This window comes from Callithrix jacchus, chromosome 7 (genome assembly GCF_049354715.1).
Source record: "Callithrix jacchus isolate 240 chromosome 7, calJac240_pri, whole genome shotgun sequence".
Lineage (NCBI taxonomy): Eukaryota > Metazoa > Chordata > Mammalia > Primates > Cebidae > Callithrix > Callithrix jacchus.
In genome coordinates this window covers 158,745,212-158,762,609 of record NC_133508.1, presented here as the reverse complement: position 1 = coordinate 158,762,609, position 17,398 = coordinate 158,745,212, and the positions used below count along the sequence as shown (strand labels likewise).

The window sequence follows — 17,398 nt, the reverse complement described above, 5'->3', positions numbered from 1 at the left end:
TGGGAAAAACCTAACAGCAAGAACAACAAAAATAACAAAACTCCCAACACAGTGCCAGTGATTTCAGGTGGCTTCCCCAGAGCCACAAGCTGACCCAGTGAGGGGTTTATTCCTCCCTGTTTGGGTGCAAATGCAAAATTACACAAAGCAACTCAGCTGAAATCCTGGAATACAGAAATAAACTATGCAGCCAAATAATATTCTATTTCCTACTATTTTCTAGATATCTATTTCTCATTATTTTCTAGAACTGTCTTCTAAATCTTAGCACAAATTACAATGCCAATAAGTCACTTCACTAATTCTGCTCCCATCCCCTGTGAAAAAAAGGCAAGAATTCAGCAATGATGCTGTACAGAGCCTTTGTCATTTCAAAACTTCCAGAAATTAGGCCAACTGATGATACCCATTTACACTACAGTTACCGTTATATCAGTCTTCCCAAATGAGAAAGAACCACTGCAAGAACAGTGACAGTTCAAAATACCATAATGTCCCTGGCCTGCAAATCAGCATGTTAGCTTCCCAGGAACCAGTCTCAATGATCTTGAATGACAGACGTGGAATTCAGAATCTGGATGGCAAGAAAACTCATTAAGATTGAAGAGAAAATAGAAACTCTCCAAGTAAAATAAGCAATATACTAAAGACATTCAAGAGCTCAAATATAAAATAGCCACTTAATAAAAGACCATACATTGACTTCTTCAGCTGAAAACTTCACTATAAGAACATCATGGCCAGGTGCGGTGACTTACGCCTGTAATCCCAGCACTTTGGGAGGCTGAGGTGAGTGGATCACAAGGTCAAGAGATCAAGATCATCCTGGTCAACATGGTGAAAACCCATCTCTACTAAAAATACAAAAAATTAGCTGGGCACGGTGGCACGTGCCTGTAATCCCAGCTACTCAGAAGGCTGAGGCAGAAGAATTGCCTGAACCCAGGAGGCAGAGGTTGCGGTGAGCCGAGATCGTGCCATTGCACTCCAACCTGGGTAACGAGAGTGAAAACTCCATCTAAAAAAAAAAAAAACAAAAAAAGAAAATCACACATATCAATACTAACCTGGAATAACACAGAGTGGCAGGCTGAATATAAGACAAAACTCAATCATCTGTTGCCTTTAAGATGCCCATTTCACACCCAATGACACCTATAGCCTCAAAGTGAAAGACCTGGGTGAGATCCACCATACAAATGAAAAACAAAAAGGGCAGGAAAGCAGGTGTTAAACTACTGAAAATTGAGAAGGACAATGAAGGTCATTACACGATAGTAATGGGTACAGTCCAACACTATCCTAAATATACATACATCCAACTTTGGAGCATCGTGATTTATAAAACAAGTTCTTCTTGGCCTATGAAGAGACTAACAAAGAAACCCTGGACTTAAACTCAACACTTGACCAATTTGACATAACAGATATCTACAGAACAAACATTCCACCTAACAAACAGAGAATAGATTTTCTTCTCATCTGCAGAGAGAGAATAGACTAAGATAAACTATCAGCCCAGTCATAAGGCAAGTCTCAGTAAATTCAAAGTAAAGTGAAATTACACAATGCACACTCTTGGTCCACAGTGCAATTAAAATAGAAATCAATACCAAGATCTCTCAAAATACACAAGTACATGGAATAAAGCAACTTACACCTAACTCACTCCTAGGTGAACATCGAAATTAAGGCAGAAATTAAAATAATTCTTTGAAATAAATGAAAATAGAAAAAACTTTCCCACATTTCAGGGATGCAGCCAAAGCAGGTTTAAGTGGAAAGTTTATAGCCCTGAAATGCCTTCATCAAGAAGTTAGAAAAATCTCACCTTAGTGAACAGGCACAGCTGTTCATGCCTGTAATCTTGGCACTTTGGGAAGCTAATATAGGCAGATCACCTGAGGTTGGGAGTTTGAGACTAGCCTGACCAACAGGGAGAAACTCTGTCTCTGGTAAAAGTTGAAAAAATTAGTTGGGTATGGTGGCACATACCTGTAATCCCAGCTACTCAGGAGACCAAGGCGGTAGAATCAGGTAATGGGAGTGTGGCTTTAGGGGGTCCTAAGCTACAGGGCTGGTTTGGCAAAACCTTGGCCTCCCAGACTTCTGCTTAAGAGAACCCCACCATGGGAAAGACCTAACAAAATAAATAAAACATACATACATAAAAATCAAAACAAAACCTCTCAATACAGTGTCAGTGATTGCAGGTGGCCTCACCAAGGCCCACAAGCAGATCCAGTCAGGGGTTTGCCTCTCTTTCCCAAGTCCAGTAAAATACAGAAATAAATGCCAGAAATCAAAAAGAAACTCTACAGTTGAGTATTAGGCCATCTATTGCTCATTATTCTCCAGCACCATCTCCTAGATTTTAACCCAAATTACAATACAAAAAGTTGCTTTACTAATTCTGCCCCCATCCTGTGTAAAACCACAGACAAGAATTTAGAAACAATGACACTGTACAGAGACTTTGCCCTTTCAAAACTTCCAGAAATTAAGACAAATGATGATATTCAATTTGAATCAAAGTTAAAGGCACACCAGCCATCTCAGATGAGAAAGAACCAGTGCAAGAATGATGACAGTTCTAAACATAAAAATCTCTTTTAGCACCAAATCAGCCCAGTAGCTCCCCAGCAACCAATTTCAATGGTCTCAAATGACAGACATGAATCTGGATGGCAAAAAATCTCATCTAAATTGAAGAGAAAATTGAAACAATCCAAAGAAGCCACCCAATGCAATAAAGAAATCAAAGAGCTCAAAGATGAACTAGACACTTACAGAAAGACCAAAAATTGACTTCTTTAGTTGAAAACTTCACTGTAAGAATATCAACACACAAATTGGAAGTGTTTAGTTGAAAACTTCACTGTAAGAACATCAACACACAAATTGGAAGTGTTATCAGCAGAATAGACCAAGGAAAAGAGAGATAATAAACCACTTGAAAAAAATATATTTGAGGAGACAGTCATGAAAGTCTTTTTCATCACACTAGAGAGGTTGGCATCCAAACTGAAGAATACAGAGAACCATAGCCAAATGCTACGTAATATTATTCCCAAGGCACATAACCATCAGATTCATTAAGGTCAATGAAAAATCAAACAAGAAAACTAACAAAAACCAAAAATGAAAACGTAAAAGCAGCTAGGGAAAACTGTCAGTCAACTACAGAGAAAACACTATCAGGATGACAGCAGATCTTCAGCAGAAACCTTAAAATCCAGAAGTGATGTGGGTCTATTTTCAACATTCTTTTAAAAAATTCCAAACAAGAAATTTTATATCCCATCAAACAAAGATTCATAAGTACAAAAGACATAAAATTTTTCACCTGCAAGAAAATGCTAGGGACCCACACTTCAATTAGATTAGGCTTTTAAGACATCCTCAAGGGAATGCTGAACATAAATTTTAAAGAATGATACTTGCTACCACAAAAGCACACTTAAGTGCATAGCCCACAGGCATTATAAAGCAGCTAGGAAAGCAAGTCCACATAACAACCAGGTAAAAACACAATGTCAGGATCAAAATTATACACATGAATACTAACCTGGAATGATACAAAGTGGCAGGCTGAATAAATTGACAAAACTCAACCATGTATTGTCTTCAAGACACCCATCTCACATCCAGTGATACCTGTAGCCAAAAAGTAAAAGAGCTGGGTAAGAGCCACCATGCAAATGAAAAACAAGAAGAGCAGGAAATCAGATGTTAAACCAAAGAAAATTGAGAAGGACAATGAAGGTTATTACATAATAATAATGGTTGCAATCCACCACCATTCTAAATATACCTACAAACAACATGGAGTACCCTGATTTGTAGAACAAGTACTTGTCCTATGAAAAGACTAACAAAGAAATACTGAACTTAAACTCAGCCCTTGACAAACTGGACCTAACAGACATCTATAGAATGAACACTCCACCCAAGAAACAGAGAATAGACATTCTTCTCATCTGCACATAGAACATAGTCTAAGATTGACTATCAGCTCATCTCAGCCATAAGGCAAGCCTCAGTAATTCAGAAGAAACTGAAATTACATAAAGCACAATCTTGGGCCATGCTGCAATAAAAATAGAAATCAATACCAAAAAAACTCTCACAATACACAATTACATGGAAATCATACAACTTATACCTGAATAACTCCTACGTAAACATGAAAATTTAGGCAGAAATTAAGATAATTGTTTAAAAATAGAAAACATTTTCCCAAATCTCTGGGATGCAGCCAAAGTAGGGTTAAGTGAAAAGTTTAACCCTAAGAAACCTTCATCAAGAATTTAGAAAAATCTCAAATTAACAATCAAACTGCACCTAAAAAAACTGAGAGGGGAAAACAACTCCCAATTAGTAGAAGAAAATAACTAAAACTGAAGAAAAAGTTAATCAAATTGAGATGCAAAAATCCATATAAAAGATTACTTAAACAAAACCAAGATTTTAGCCCTTGAAAATAAAATAAAATAAAATAAATAAGATTGACAGACTGCTACCTAAATTAACAAAAAAGGCGGGGGGGCTGGGCATGGTGGCTCATTTTTGTAATATCAATATTTTGGGAGGTTGGGTTGGGTGGATCACTAGAGGTCAGGAATTTGAGACCAGCCTGGCCAACACAGTAAAATTTTGTCTTTACTAAAAAAATAAAATAGGCATGGTGGTGCATGCCTGTATTACGAGTTTTTTAGTAGGCCGAGGCATGAAAATTGCTTGAACCTGGGAGCTGAAGGTGTCAGTGATCCAAGATCATGCCACTGCACTGCATCCCAGGTGACAGAGGAAAAACTCTGTCTCAGAAAAAGAGAGAAAAAGGAAAGAAAGAGAAGATCCAAAGAAGCACAATCAAAACCACATAGGCAGTATTATGACTGATCCCACAGAAATACAAAAGATCCTCAGAGACTACTGTCAACAACTCTGTGGATACAAATTAGAAAATCTAGAGGAAACAGATAAATTCCCAGAAGCAGACAATCTCCCAAGACTAAATCAGGAAAAGATTAAAACTGAATAGGCCAAAATCTATGCCTGAAATTGTTTAGGTAACATAGAATCTACCAATAATTGAAAAAAAATTCTAAAGCAGACGGGTTTATAGCCAAATTCTGCCAGACGTACAAAGAACTCATAAAATGCTACTAAAGTTATTCTGAAAAATTGAGGAGGGGGTATTTTTTTTTTCATCTCATTGCATAAGGCCAGTGTCAGCCTGATACCAAAAACTGGCAGAGACACAACAACAACAACAACAACAAACACTTCTGGCCAATATCCTTCATGAACAGATACTCAACAAAGTATCAGTTAAGTAGACTCCCCAGTGCATCAAAAAGCTAGTACAACACAATCAAAGTAGGCTTTATTCATGGAATGCAAAGCTGGTTCAACATATGTAAATCAATAAAAGTGATCACTGCATAAATCAAATCAAAAGCAAAAACCAAAATTAAAAAAATCTTCAATAAAATCAAACATTTCTTCATGACAAACTTAACAGACTAAGCATTAAAATAATGTACTCAAAATACTAAGAGTCTTTTTTTTTTTGAGATGGAGTTTCGCTCTTGTTACCCAGGCTGGAGTGCAATGGCACGATCTCGGCTCACTGCAACCTCCGCCTCCTGGGTTCAGGCAATTCTCCTGCCTCAGCCTCCTGAGTAGCTGGGACTACAGGCACGCGCCACCATGCCCAGCTAATTTTTGTATTTTTAGTAGAGACGGAGTTTCACCTTGTTGACCAGGATGGTCTCGATCTCTTGACCTCGTCATCCACCTGTCTTGGCCTCCAAAGTGCTGGGATTACAGGCATGAGCCACTGTACCCGGCCACTAAGAGTCTTTTACCACAAACCTATAGCCTATATTATACTGAATGGGCAGGAGCTCAAATTATTCAGTGCTATCCTTATCAAACTGCCAATGTCATTCTTCACAAAATTAGGAAAACACTTTTAAATTTCATGTGGAACAACAACAACAACAACAAAGAGCCAAATTAGTCAAAGCAATCATAAAGAAAAGCAGCAAAGCCAGTGGTGTTACACTACCTGACTTCAAACTGCACTAAAAAGCTGCAGGAGCAAACACAACTTGGCACTGGTATGAAATCAGACACAGAGACCAAGAAAAGAGGTCAGAAAACCCAGGTATAAAGCCACGCACCTACAACTATCTAATCTAAGACAAGCCAATGAAACGGGCAATGGGGAAAGCCTTCTCTTTTCAATAAATGGTTCTAGGATAACTGTCTAGCCATATGTAGATTTAAGCTGGACATTTACCTTTCACGATATATAAAAATTAACTCAAAAATGAATTGAAGATTTAAATGTAACACCTCCAACTATAAAAATCATGGAAGATAACATAGAAAGCATTCTTTTGGACACTGAGAGCAGCAAACATTTTTTGACTAAATCCCCAAAGCAACTTTGGAACAAAAAGAAAAATAGAAAAATGGGACCTAATTAAATGAAAGAATTTCTGCACAGCAAAGGAAACTGTCAATAAAGGAAACATACAACCTATCAGTGGGAGAACATATTTGCAAACCATGCATCCAGCAAAGGCTTCAGATCCAGAATCTAAAAAATGTAAACAAATTAACAAGCACAAAACAAATAACTTTGTTATAAAATAGGTAAAAAGAAGATGAACAGATACTTCTTAAAAGAAAACATACTGGTGGCTCACGCCTGTAATCCCAGCACTTTGAGAGGCCGACGCGGGTGGATCACGAGGTCAAGAGATCGAGACCATCCTGGTCAACACAGTGAAACCCTGTCTCTACTAAAAATACAAAAAAATTAGCTGGGCATGGTGACACATGCCTGTAATCCCAGCTACTCAGGAGGCTGAGGCAAGAGAATTGCCTGATCCCAAAAGGCGGAGGTTGCAGTGAGCCGAGATCGCGCCATTGCACTCCAGCCTGGGTAACAAGAGTGAAACTACGTCTCAAAAAAAAAGAAAAGAAAAAAGAAAACATACAAGTGGCCAAAAAGCATATTAAAAAATGCTCACCCACCTCAGCCACCCAATGTGCTAGGATTACAGGCATGAGCCACCCCAACTGGGTACAGTCAGGAGTTCGAGACCAGACCGACCAATACAGCAAAACAAATACAACCTGGGCATAGTGGCACATGCCTGTAAGTCTAGCTACTTGGGAGGCTAAAGCAGGGGAATCACTTGAATCAGGGAAGTAGAGGTTGCAGTAAGCCAAAAGCATGCTATTGTACTAGATCCTGTGCAAAAATAATGAAACTCCAACTAAGACAGACAAACACAACACAAAATTTAGCATCAGTAATTATAGAAATGCAAATCAAAACCACAATGAGTTACTATCTCACACCAGCGAAAATGGCTACTATTAAAAAATCAAAAAACAACACATGCTGGGTGAGGATGCTGAGAAAACATTATATACTGCTGGTAGGAGTATAAGTTAGATCAGCCATTGTGGAAAGCAGTCTGGAAGTTTCTCAAAGAACATAAAACAGCTACTATTTCAACCTACCAATCCCATCCCTAGGTATATACCCAAAGGAATATCAATGATTCTACCACCAAGACACATGCAGTCATATGTTCATTTCTGTACTATTCATGATAGCAAAGACATGGAATCAACCCAGGTGACCATCAGTGGCACACCACATAAAGTAAATGATTGATTTATTTTGTATGGTTGTCTAGTATTCCATGTATGTGCATGTAGAATATTCCAAGCAATTCCAAAAGAAATAAATGATATCCTTTTTAGCAACATAAATGCAGGTGGAGGTCATTATCCTAAGCAAATCAACACAAAAGAGAAAACCAAATACTGCATTTTCTCACTCACAAGCACACATGAACATTCAGCACACAAGAACATAAGCACAGGACTAACAGACACTGTGAACCACTAGTGGGTGGAGGGAAGGACAAGATGACTAAAAACTAAAAATCTACCTATCGGGTACTATGCTTACTAATTTGGGTGATGGGATCCACACTCCAAACCATAGCATTTCCCAATATTTCCATGTAACAACCCTGCACATCAACTCCCTGTATCTAAGGTAAAAATTTAATATAAAAGATACAGAACTATTTGCTTGGTGACTTTTATAAAATTTTATAGTCTTAAGCACATTCTAATTTTCACACAGTTTCCATTTCAATTAAAATCAATGCTATTTACAAAAGGCAAATTATAATAAATATATGTTTTAGATAACTTATTCCACCACCTCATATCTCAATATTATATCAAGCTTAATTTACCTCTTCGGGGTCAATAAAATAAATTGATGCTAACTTCTATGCATATTAAATTCTGTAAGTTCCAGTGGCATCCTTTTAAACACTACTAATCAAATAAATTCATAGAAATTTGATCTTACAAAAAATTTAGTGCATCTGTAATTTCAGATTACATATCTTAACTTACCAATTTCTCTTATATTATTATGCCCTCCCAACCTTCGTCTACCTGATTTTCAGCATCAAATAACCCAACTTACCTCTATTCCAAGGCAATTCTTTTATAGTGAGAGTGACATATATCTGAAAAATTAATTGTGGAAAAGAAGAAACAAAAGCCTGAACCACTGTCATGCATTTAAATGCATTGTCCTGCCTTAAAATATACCGGGTTGAGTTAACAATCTTCCTTTCCAGTATCTTGTTTCTTGCTGGGTTGCTAACTCGACTCTCTTCCACCTCCAGTGTAAGATATTTCAATAATTTGTGGTAATATACAGTGGTCTGCAAACACCTGTTAATATGAAGCAACATCCGAGATTAACATTTTCTGGTGACAAATGTGTAGAAATATTTGAAAGATTATCAGTAGATGAACGCTTAATTTTGAAATAAACCATTAAATTACACCCATTAACTTAATCACACTGAATAAAACATAACTTTCTAACAGTTTCTAATCATCATTTATTTTATTCTCCCCCTCATTTTCAACTTGAAATAATATGTAACTCCAGCCTGATAAAAGGATCCAAACAACAGATTAAAAAGTAAAAAGTAAAGATTCTTTCATTCATACATGTCAATTCACTTTTTCAAAATCACTTTGATTAAATAATATCCCAGTCTTCTACTAATGCATTTATATTCTGACCCATACAAAAGCTATTTCTCTTAAAATATACTTAAAAACATTGGTGTTTTAAAATGTTCTTCCAATGATACAAATTTCAACTTCCTCAGACAAACCCAAATTTTCTTTGGAATATATTTTGATTTATGATTTTTGACTAGTGATGGAATTTTGGTCACATAGCATCATTATAAGAATGCAGTCGTATCAATGAGTACTTAAAGCAGTTCTATGTACATGACAAAAACAAACACAAATAGGATCTGTAATGAAGTTTAACTGCAAAGTTGTCCTCAAAGAACTTCCACAGATAAAATTCAGTAGGAAATAAGCAGATCTTTATAAGAAATCGCAAAACACAAATAAAAACAAAATAAGATGTTGTGAATAAAATGTATAAAAATGAACCCAGCATATTTCCTATTTAAAACTTATCAAGTCAAAATTATTAATTTTTTGAAAAAATAAAAAGTGCTTCAGAAGTGTAAAAATGGACAACTTCTCCATGGTGAATAATTTTAAAAAGAACCAACAGAACCAATTTCTCCATGATGAACAACTTTAAAAAGAACAGAAGTTCTAGAATATATATATATATATATATATATATATATATATATATATATATATATATAAACTGGCTGGATTAAATAGTTAAAAGGTAATTAGATCACTGAAAAATAAAATTACAAAAAAAAGTAGCAAAGAGAAAAAAAGTAGGAACTATAAGATGGAGATTACTGGCAGTTAAGAAAAGAGTGACAAAGCCTACACATCTGATCAGAATTTTAAAAGAAGATAGGAACTGGCAGTATTTTTTAAATAATGACTGGAAGAAGAATTTCAAATTGTTACCATCATGACTTCTTAGCTTAAGTAAGTCTTACATATCCTAAGCAGAAAAGACACATAAATAATAAAATTAAAATAAGTGTGGGCAAGTATGATGGCTTATGTCTGTAATCCCAGCACTTTGGGAGGAGAGTCAGGGCAGATCCTTTGAGCTCAGGAGTTACAATTCTGCCTGGGAAATATGGTGAAACTCTGAAATACAAAAATTAGCTGAGTGTGGTGGTGCATGCTTGTAATCCCAGTTGCTGAGTTAGGAGGATCACTTGAGCCTGGGTGGCAGAATTTGCAGTGAGGTTGCGGAATATGCACAAAACCGCACTGCAGCCTGAACAACAGAGCAAGATGCGATTTCCATAAATAAATAAGTTCAAGTTTTAAAATAACATAATGCATGCAAACAGACTAAAGTTACCTGTTCACAAGTATAAGTGGTCATGTGTTTTAAAATAGTTATAATTAAGCATAAAAACAAGAAATAAAAGCCATCAACAAAGAAGAAAAAGAAAAAAATATCCACACAGAACAAACAACAGAATAGGCTATTAGCACTTTAAAAAAAACTGATTTCAAGGAAAACCAAAAGCATCATCAGCAGTAATAAAGGTCAGTACAAAATAGTATTTTAATTTGTTAGAAGAACCTATTAATGTAAGCTTCTGTATACACAATGACATGAAAAAAATGAACAAATCCAGCATAAATCTTTAAGACCAATATGAGATCATAGGCTTCTTATGGTTTGGAGCCCATTTTCTGTTATAATACAACTACAGTTCTCAAAAAAGGAATATATTTTTAAAATTTATAAAAAATTTATTAACACTCTTCTTTAAAAAATTGATGCTTTTAATACCTCTGAAGTTGCCTCTGTCATTGCCTGCTGTTTTACCTCTCTCTTACCACATAATCCAATGTCTATAACACATCATTTAATTAAACCCTATTAGCTAGGTCTTCCTTAGAAATTATTAAATGTATGATAAATTAAATAGGAGATTGTATCATTGTAACTTTTAGATACCTTTGACCTTTAGGTACACACAATTATTTATTATCTCTACATTATTTTTGCTTCTGAAAATATGAAAAACATTTTCTCTCCTATCCCTCATCTTCCAAGATCTTATCTGAGAAATTTTATTGGATTTGGAGGGAGGAACTATTGATAGATTCATCTACATCACCAGAAGTATGAAGTTAATTGCTGAGTATGAAGATGCATTTAGATGCTTTCATAAAGTGGAAACATGAATATGAAATGAAAGGTATTTGATTCAATTGTTTTACCTTCACAAAGCAAAAGAAAGGAAGCTAAGGAGTGAAAGAAGATAACTGAGGACATTTTTAGCTACAATAGCTAATATTTAATCTTATCCAATAATTCATGTAAATCATTCTACACACTCATTAAGACACCAAAGGTGTCTTAAGACAACAAATGTATGCATCAGGCATGAATATAATAAAACCTATTATAAATGCAGTAGCATGTTCAAAACCAGGAGAAGATTAGGAGGATTTGCAGACCATCCTTTATGAACACAGCCAAAAAAAAAAAAATGCTCAACATCGCACTAGAAAGCCAACCCAAGCAATACATATAAACGACAATACACAACAGCCAACTGGGATGTAATCCTGCAACAAGAAGAGATTTCTCAGAGGTGTGTGAACACGAGCAACTCCATCTTTAACAGGACAGGGTAAAATGAGTCTGAAACATAGGAGGCTGTAGTCCCAGATGGCTAAGGCATTCTAAGTTACAGGATAAAACAAAAGGTCAGCATAAAATCACAGGTCATAATGAACTTGCTAATAAACCAGGTTGCAGCAAAGGAGACAGCCACAATGCACAAAAACCAAAATGACCATAAAGGTGACTTCTGGTCGTCCTCACTGCTGGACTCCCACCAGTGCCATGACAGTTTACAAATGCCATGAAACATCAGGAAATTACCTTATATGGTCTAAAAAGGGGAGGCATGCCAGGAATAATCCACCCCTTGTTTAGCATATCATCAAGAAATAACCAGAAAAATGAGCTACCTCTGTCTATGGAGTAGCCATTCTTTTATTTCTCTACTTTCTTAATAAACTTGCTTTCACTTTGCACTGTGGCCTTGCCCTGAATTTTTCTTGCACAAGATCCAAGAACCCTCTCTTGGAGTCTGGATCAGGATTAGTTTCTTGTAACAGATTCAACATATAAAAATCAGTAAAATATATCACATTAATAGAAAAATGAACAAATATCACAGGATGATCTCAGCAGGCAGACAAAATTATTTTGCAAATTCCAACACATATTAGAATAAAAACACTCAACAACCAATCCTTTCTCAGAACAGTAAAGTATATTTGTTAGGGAAAATAATAGCTAGCATAATATTTCACACAGAAGTGAGGACCACTAAGCTCTGACTTTCTTAATCTTGCCCAAATTCCTATCTAAGTTGCATGAGGAGTCATGCCCTGGAAACCATAAATTCTCATCACATGGAATTTATTTTTATTTTAACAGCATTGTTTTATCTTAACCAGAATGTTTCAAGTCTTTAGACAAACTCACCCAATTGTCAATCAGAAAATATTTAAATTTACCTAAAGCTTGAAATCCACCCACCTTACTACTTTAAGTTGTCCAGCCTTTCTGGAGAAAATGCATGTATTTCTTAATGTATTTGATTGACATCGGATGCCTCCCTAAAACTTATAAAACCAATTTGCAGGCTGACTATATTGGGCACATGTTCTCAGGTCCTCTTGAGAATTGTTTATCATGGGCCATGGTTACTCATATTTAGCTCAGAATAAATATCTTGAAAATATTTTACAGTGTTTGACTTTTTTTATTGACAAAAGACTGAACTTTCTCCCTTATATCAGAAATAAGTGAAACATGTAAACTCATTTTTCAACATGGTACTAGAAGTTCTACCCAAGATAATTAGTTGTTAGGCTATGGGGGAAGAAATAAAAGAAAAACAAATGTAAAAAGATATGAAACTCCCTCTACTCAAGATGACATGACTTTATATATAGAATATCTGAAGGAATTCACACACAAAAAATTAAGCTAGTAAATGGATTCAACAAGGTTTCGGTATGCATCACTATACAGAAATCAGCTGTGTTTCTACACAGTAGCAGTGAACAATTGAAAATGAGGCTTAAAAAACTTCATTTATAATAACCTAAAAAGGAAAATATTTAGAAATAATTTTAAGGAAGAAGTATAAGATTTGCACATTTAAAACTACCAAACATCAATGAAGGAAGTTAAACACCTAAGTAAATGGAAATGCATTACATGCCCCTGGGTTGATAGACTTAACATTGTTAAGATGACAGTACTCCCCAAACTGATCTATAAAATCAATTTGTTCCATATCAAAATTCCAGTTGCCTTTATTGTTATTATTAATGTTTGGCAGAAACAATCAAGTGATCAGTTAGAAATGCAAAGGACTCCACATAGCCAAACAATTCTGCAAAAATAATAATACCAACTTAATTTGTTAATTTCTACTTTCTACTAAAAAACTTATTATAAAACATTAATCCTCAAGGCTGTCTGGTAATAAGGATAAGTATCTAGGTCAAGGGGATAAAGCTGACAGTCCAAAATCTACACTTGTGCTTACCAATAGGTGATTTTCAACAAAGGTGCCAGGATCATTCAAAGAAAAAATGAAAGCCAAAATCACAAGGAGATTTTATTCATTCACATTAGGGCTATGATGTAAAAAGTTAGAACCCTTAGTCATTGCTGGTGGGAAGATAAGATATTGTAGCTACTTTTGGAAACAGTCCTACAGTTTCTCAAATGTCGGTTGGACAGTCAGACACTTCCTCACTGGATTTGGAGACCAGCCTGGCCAGCCTTGTGAAACCCTCTCTCTACTAAAAATAAAATATGAGCTGGAAATGATGGCGGGTACTTATAATCCCAGCTACTTCAAAGGCTGAAACAGTAAAATCTCTTGAACCTGCTAGACAGCAGTTGCAGTGAGCACTACCCCACTCCAGCCTGAACAAAAGAAAATGAAACTTCATGTCACACACACTCAAAGAAACTAAATTAGGCCTATTAAGCCACACTTTCCAGTTTAGCTCAAGTGAAAAAAATTACAATAGCTGACATCAGTTCAGATCATAATTCAAGACTCTATATATTTATATATTTTCATTTATATGTTCATTTTATTTATATATAAATATACATTTTCATTTTATAATTCAGATCACATTTTTGATGCAATAGTTGTTTTAAATCAATAACAAAACAGTTAACAATCTTTATACAATTTGAAATATCACTTGATCCCTCATCTACAAAAAGAAATAAAACATGAAATAAAAATATACCTTGCATATTATTAACCTAAAATGTAAACTCTATAATGCAAGAGTCCTAAAAATTATAAAAACTTCAATTAAAAAACACACAAACCACTTCAGAGATATTAATCTTAAAAAATGAATTCCTATGTAGTGCATAAATATGAAGAATTGTTCTTGGAAATCATGTTAGTCTTTCCTAAATGTAATCTATAAATTTAATTTGATAAAATAAAATGTATCAACAGCTAACTCTGAAATTCACATAGAAAAATAAGCATGAGATTACCTAAAACATACAGTGGAAAACAGTTAAAAAAGAATTGACCTGCAAGATTTTGTATTTATTCACATACATATTAACTAAGATTTTAAACCTGTGGGTAAGGCTAATTAATATAACAAAATAAACTCAGTTATGGTACTTTAAATATAATAGAAAAAGTAATTGTTTTAAGTTGAGACATTTTCAATCTGACCTTTAAATTATACAGTAAATAATTTTAATTAATATTTGAAAACATAAATTACCTAATTCTGTTCTCACTCCTGCCTAAAATTAAATGATATCACATGGTAAGTATACAGAACTAAAATATTAACTTATATATATATGTGTATATATAGAGAATTTGGTAAGATAAAAACTCTCAAACAATAGCAAAATTCTATTGTAATTTATTACAAAAACATTTTAAAATTTCAGAGAAAAACATTAAACCATTATGAACAGCTGACTGAAGAAATGTGTTTATGTTTAGCTGTAAAAATTATCAACCCATTTTGAATTTTACAATTCAAAAAGAAAGTTCACAAATGTCAAAACTGACTAAAAGATAAAACAAAGATTAGAGGCCAGGCATGGTGGCTCATGCCTATAATTCCAGCACTAGAAGAGTTTATTTAATCATTAAAAAGGTAAATGCAAATATATATAAATTTATGCAAAAGTGTGAAGACTTATTCTTTATGCAAATGATAATTAGTCACTTTTCATACATCTAGTTTGGAGGAAAATTCAACAAGACTGTTTATCACCATATAAATTATATCATTTCTTTGTGGTGACATTTAAGAGCACCTTTACATTATCCATAGACGTTCTTATTTAAACACATACAAATATAATCGGTTGCAGAATTATTTGTAAAACAAAAATTTTTACAACATAATTACCAGATGAGACATTAACTAAATTACAGTTTATTCACATACTAATGAATATTGCTAATCTGAGAAGAAAAGGTTAAAAAATAATATTACAAAAAAAGTAAAAGATGATTACAGGACGTTCTCATTCTATGTATGGAAAAGCTACAAACAGACAAAACTGATACTATAATAGTGCTACTGCCAGAGAAATGAGTAAGAGACATTAACATATTTATTTAATTACTAGATAAATCAAGATCATTATCATTAACATGGCTGATTCTTGTATCATTTGCATGTGGAACATATATAGAAATATAGATGTCACATGCAATTGCATAATTAAACTATTTATATATATTATACACTTCATAGCATGTCATATAATCTGGAACACCTAGAGAATAATTATTACATACCACACCAGAAAGTAAACCACATATAGAAATTTACATAATAAACACATGGCCATTATTGTCATTAGCAATAAAGAAATATATTTTAAAGCCTTTTATATGGCTTTATGTAAATAGGCTTCTAAACAGTGCATGGTTCTGAGAGGAAATAAAAGTTTATTACTGACATTTTAAGTGACAATAGATATCTCCATATCATATGGGAAAAAGAAAAGGCATATATATCATAATTTGGAAATCTTTATTTCTGCTTAGTAGAACATAGTCTCCCTGAGAGAATCTCTTTCAATAATAAATAGTCTAAATATTAAACATACATTCTCAACAAGTATATTGCAAATATCTTGTTTCAAGCCAGGGAGAATTCACCATTCTTTTCACTGCATTGAACCATTCATAAAGATTTTTTTAGAATAAGATAACACTATGATGGAAGAAAGTAGGATATGAAAAGATAGTAAAAGAAGAAATGAGTTATCAAAAGTGGGGGAAAAGTGGAGGATGGAAAGAAAATGGTCAAGTTTATATTGGAGATATATTGAACAAATACTTTATTACCTATAACTCACATTTCTTTGAATATTTTTAAGGAAATGGGTAATCTAGTGTCTTCCACTTACAGGCATATTTTTATAAGTTATTTTTCTTTTCATCTAATGTTGTTTACTGCAAGATTTTTTTTTCAGGGGGGATGGAGTCTTACTCTCTCACCCAGGCAGGAGTGCAATGGTGTGATCTGAGCTCACTGGAACCTCTGCTTCCTGGGTTCAACTGATTCTTCTGCCTCAGCCTCCCAAGTATCTGGGATTACAGGCCCACGCCATCACAACCAGCTAATTTTGTATTTGTAGTAGAAACGGGTGTTAGCCAGGGTTGTCTCAAAATTCTGACCTCAGATGATCCTCTTACCTCAGCCTCCCAAAGTGCTGGGATTAGAGGCATGAGTTACCACACCCACCCTATTGCAAAAATTTTACAAAATACTGATTAGCATTTTAAAATAGTAAAATTAGATACGTTTTTACAACACATGGATTACTAGTTTTAATATTGTCAGGGGTTTTATTTATTTATTGAATTTTGTGGCTAATGTCTTCATTTCTTGTGGTTTCTGCCTAAGTCCTTGTTTTTCAGGAGATACAGTCAATTAAAGCTAAATTAGCTCCAGAGAATGGCACAAAATCACTTCACGAACTGTCACTGGGCTTAACTCTTTGGCCATGCAGGAGTGTTTATTGTCCTGCTAGTGTTACTAATTGTTCTTGTTGCTACTAATTCTTTGTATAGAAGATTAGACTTTGAGGTTTCAAATTTTTGCATATGTTTGTAAACCACTCTGCATTTTGTGCATTTACAGAATAAATATATATAAATAAATATATTCAGAGTATACATATATACAGAGTCTCACTCTGTTGCCCTGGCTAGAATGCAGTGGCACAATTTTGGCTCACTGATCTCTCTGCCTCCTGAGATCAAGGAATTCTCAGCCTCAGCCTCCTGAG

The 17,398-nt window shown here is 34.5% G+C and overlaps 1 protein-coding gene across 2 annotated transcripts in view; it reads right to left on the bottom strand.

Moving 5' to 3' along the window:
* Positions 1 to 17,398, bottom strand: part of XKR3 (XK related 3) — a 45,034-nt gene that overhangs the window by 11,831 nt on the left and 15,805 nt on the right. For both annotated transcript variants that reach the window (XM_054236711.2, XM_054236713.2), the window contains one exon: positions 8,540 to 8,793. In XM_054236711.2, the coding sequence (XP_054092686.1) occupies positions 8,540 to 8,793 (254 nt within the window). The remainder of the gene's footprint in view (positions 1 to 8,539; positions 8,794 to 17,398) is intronic.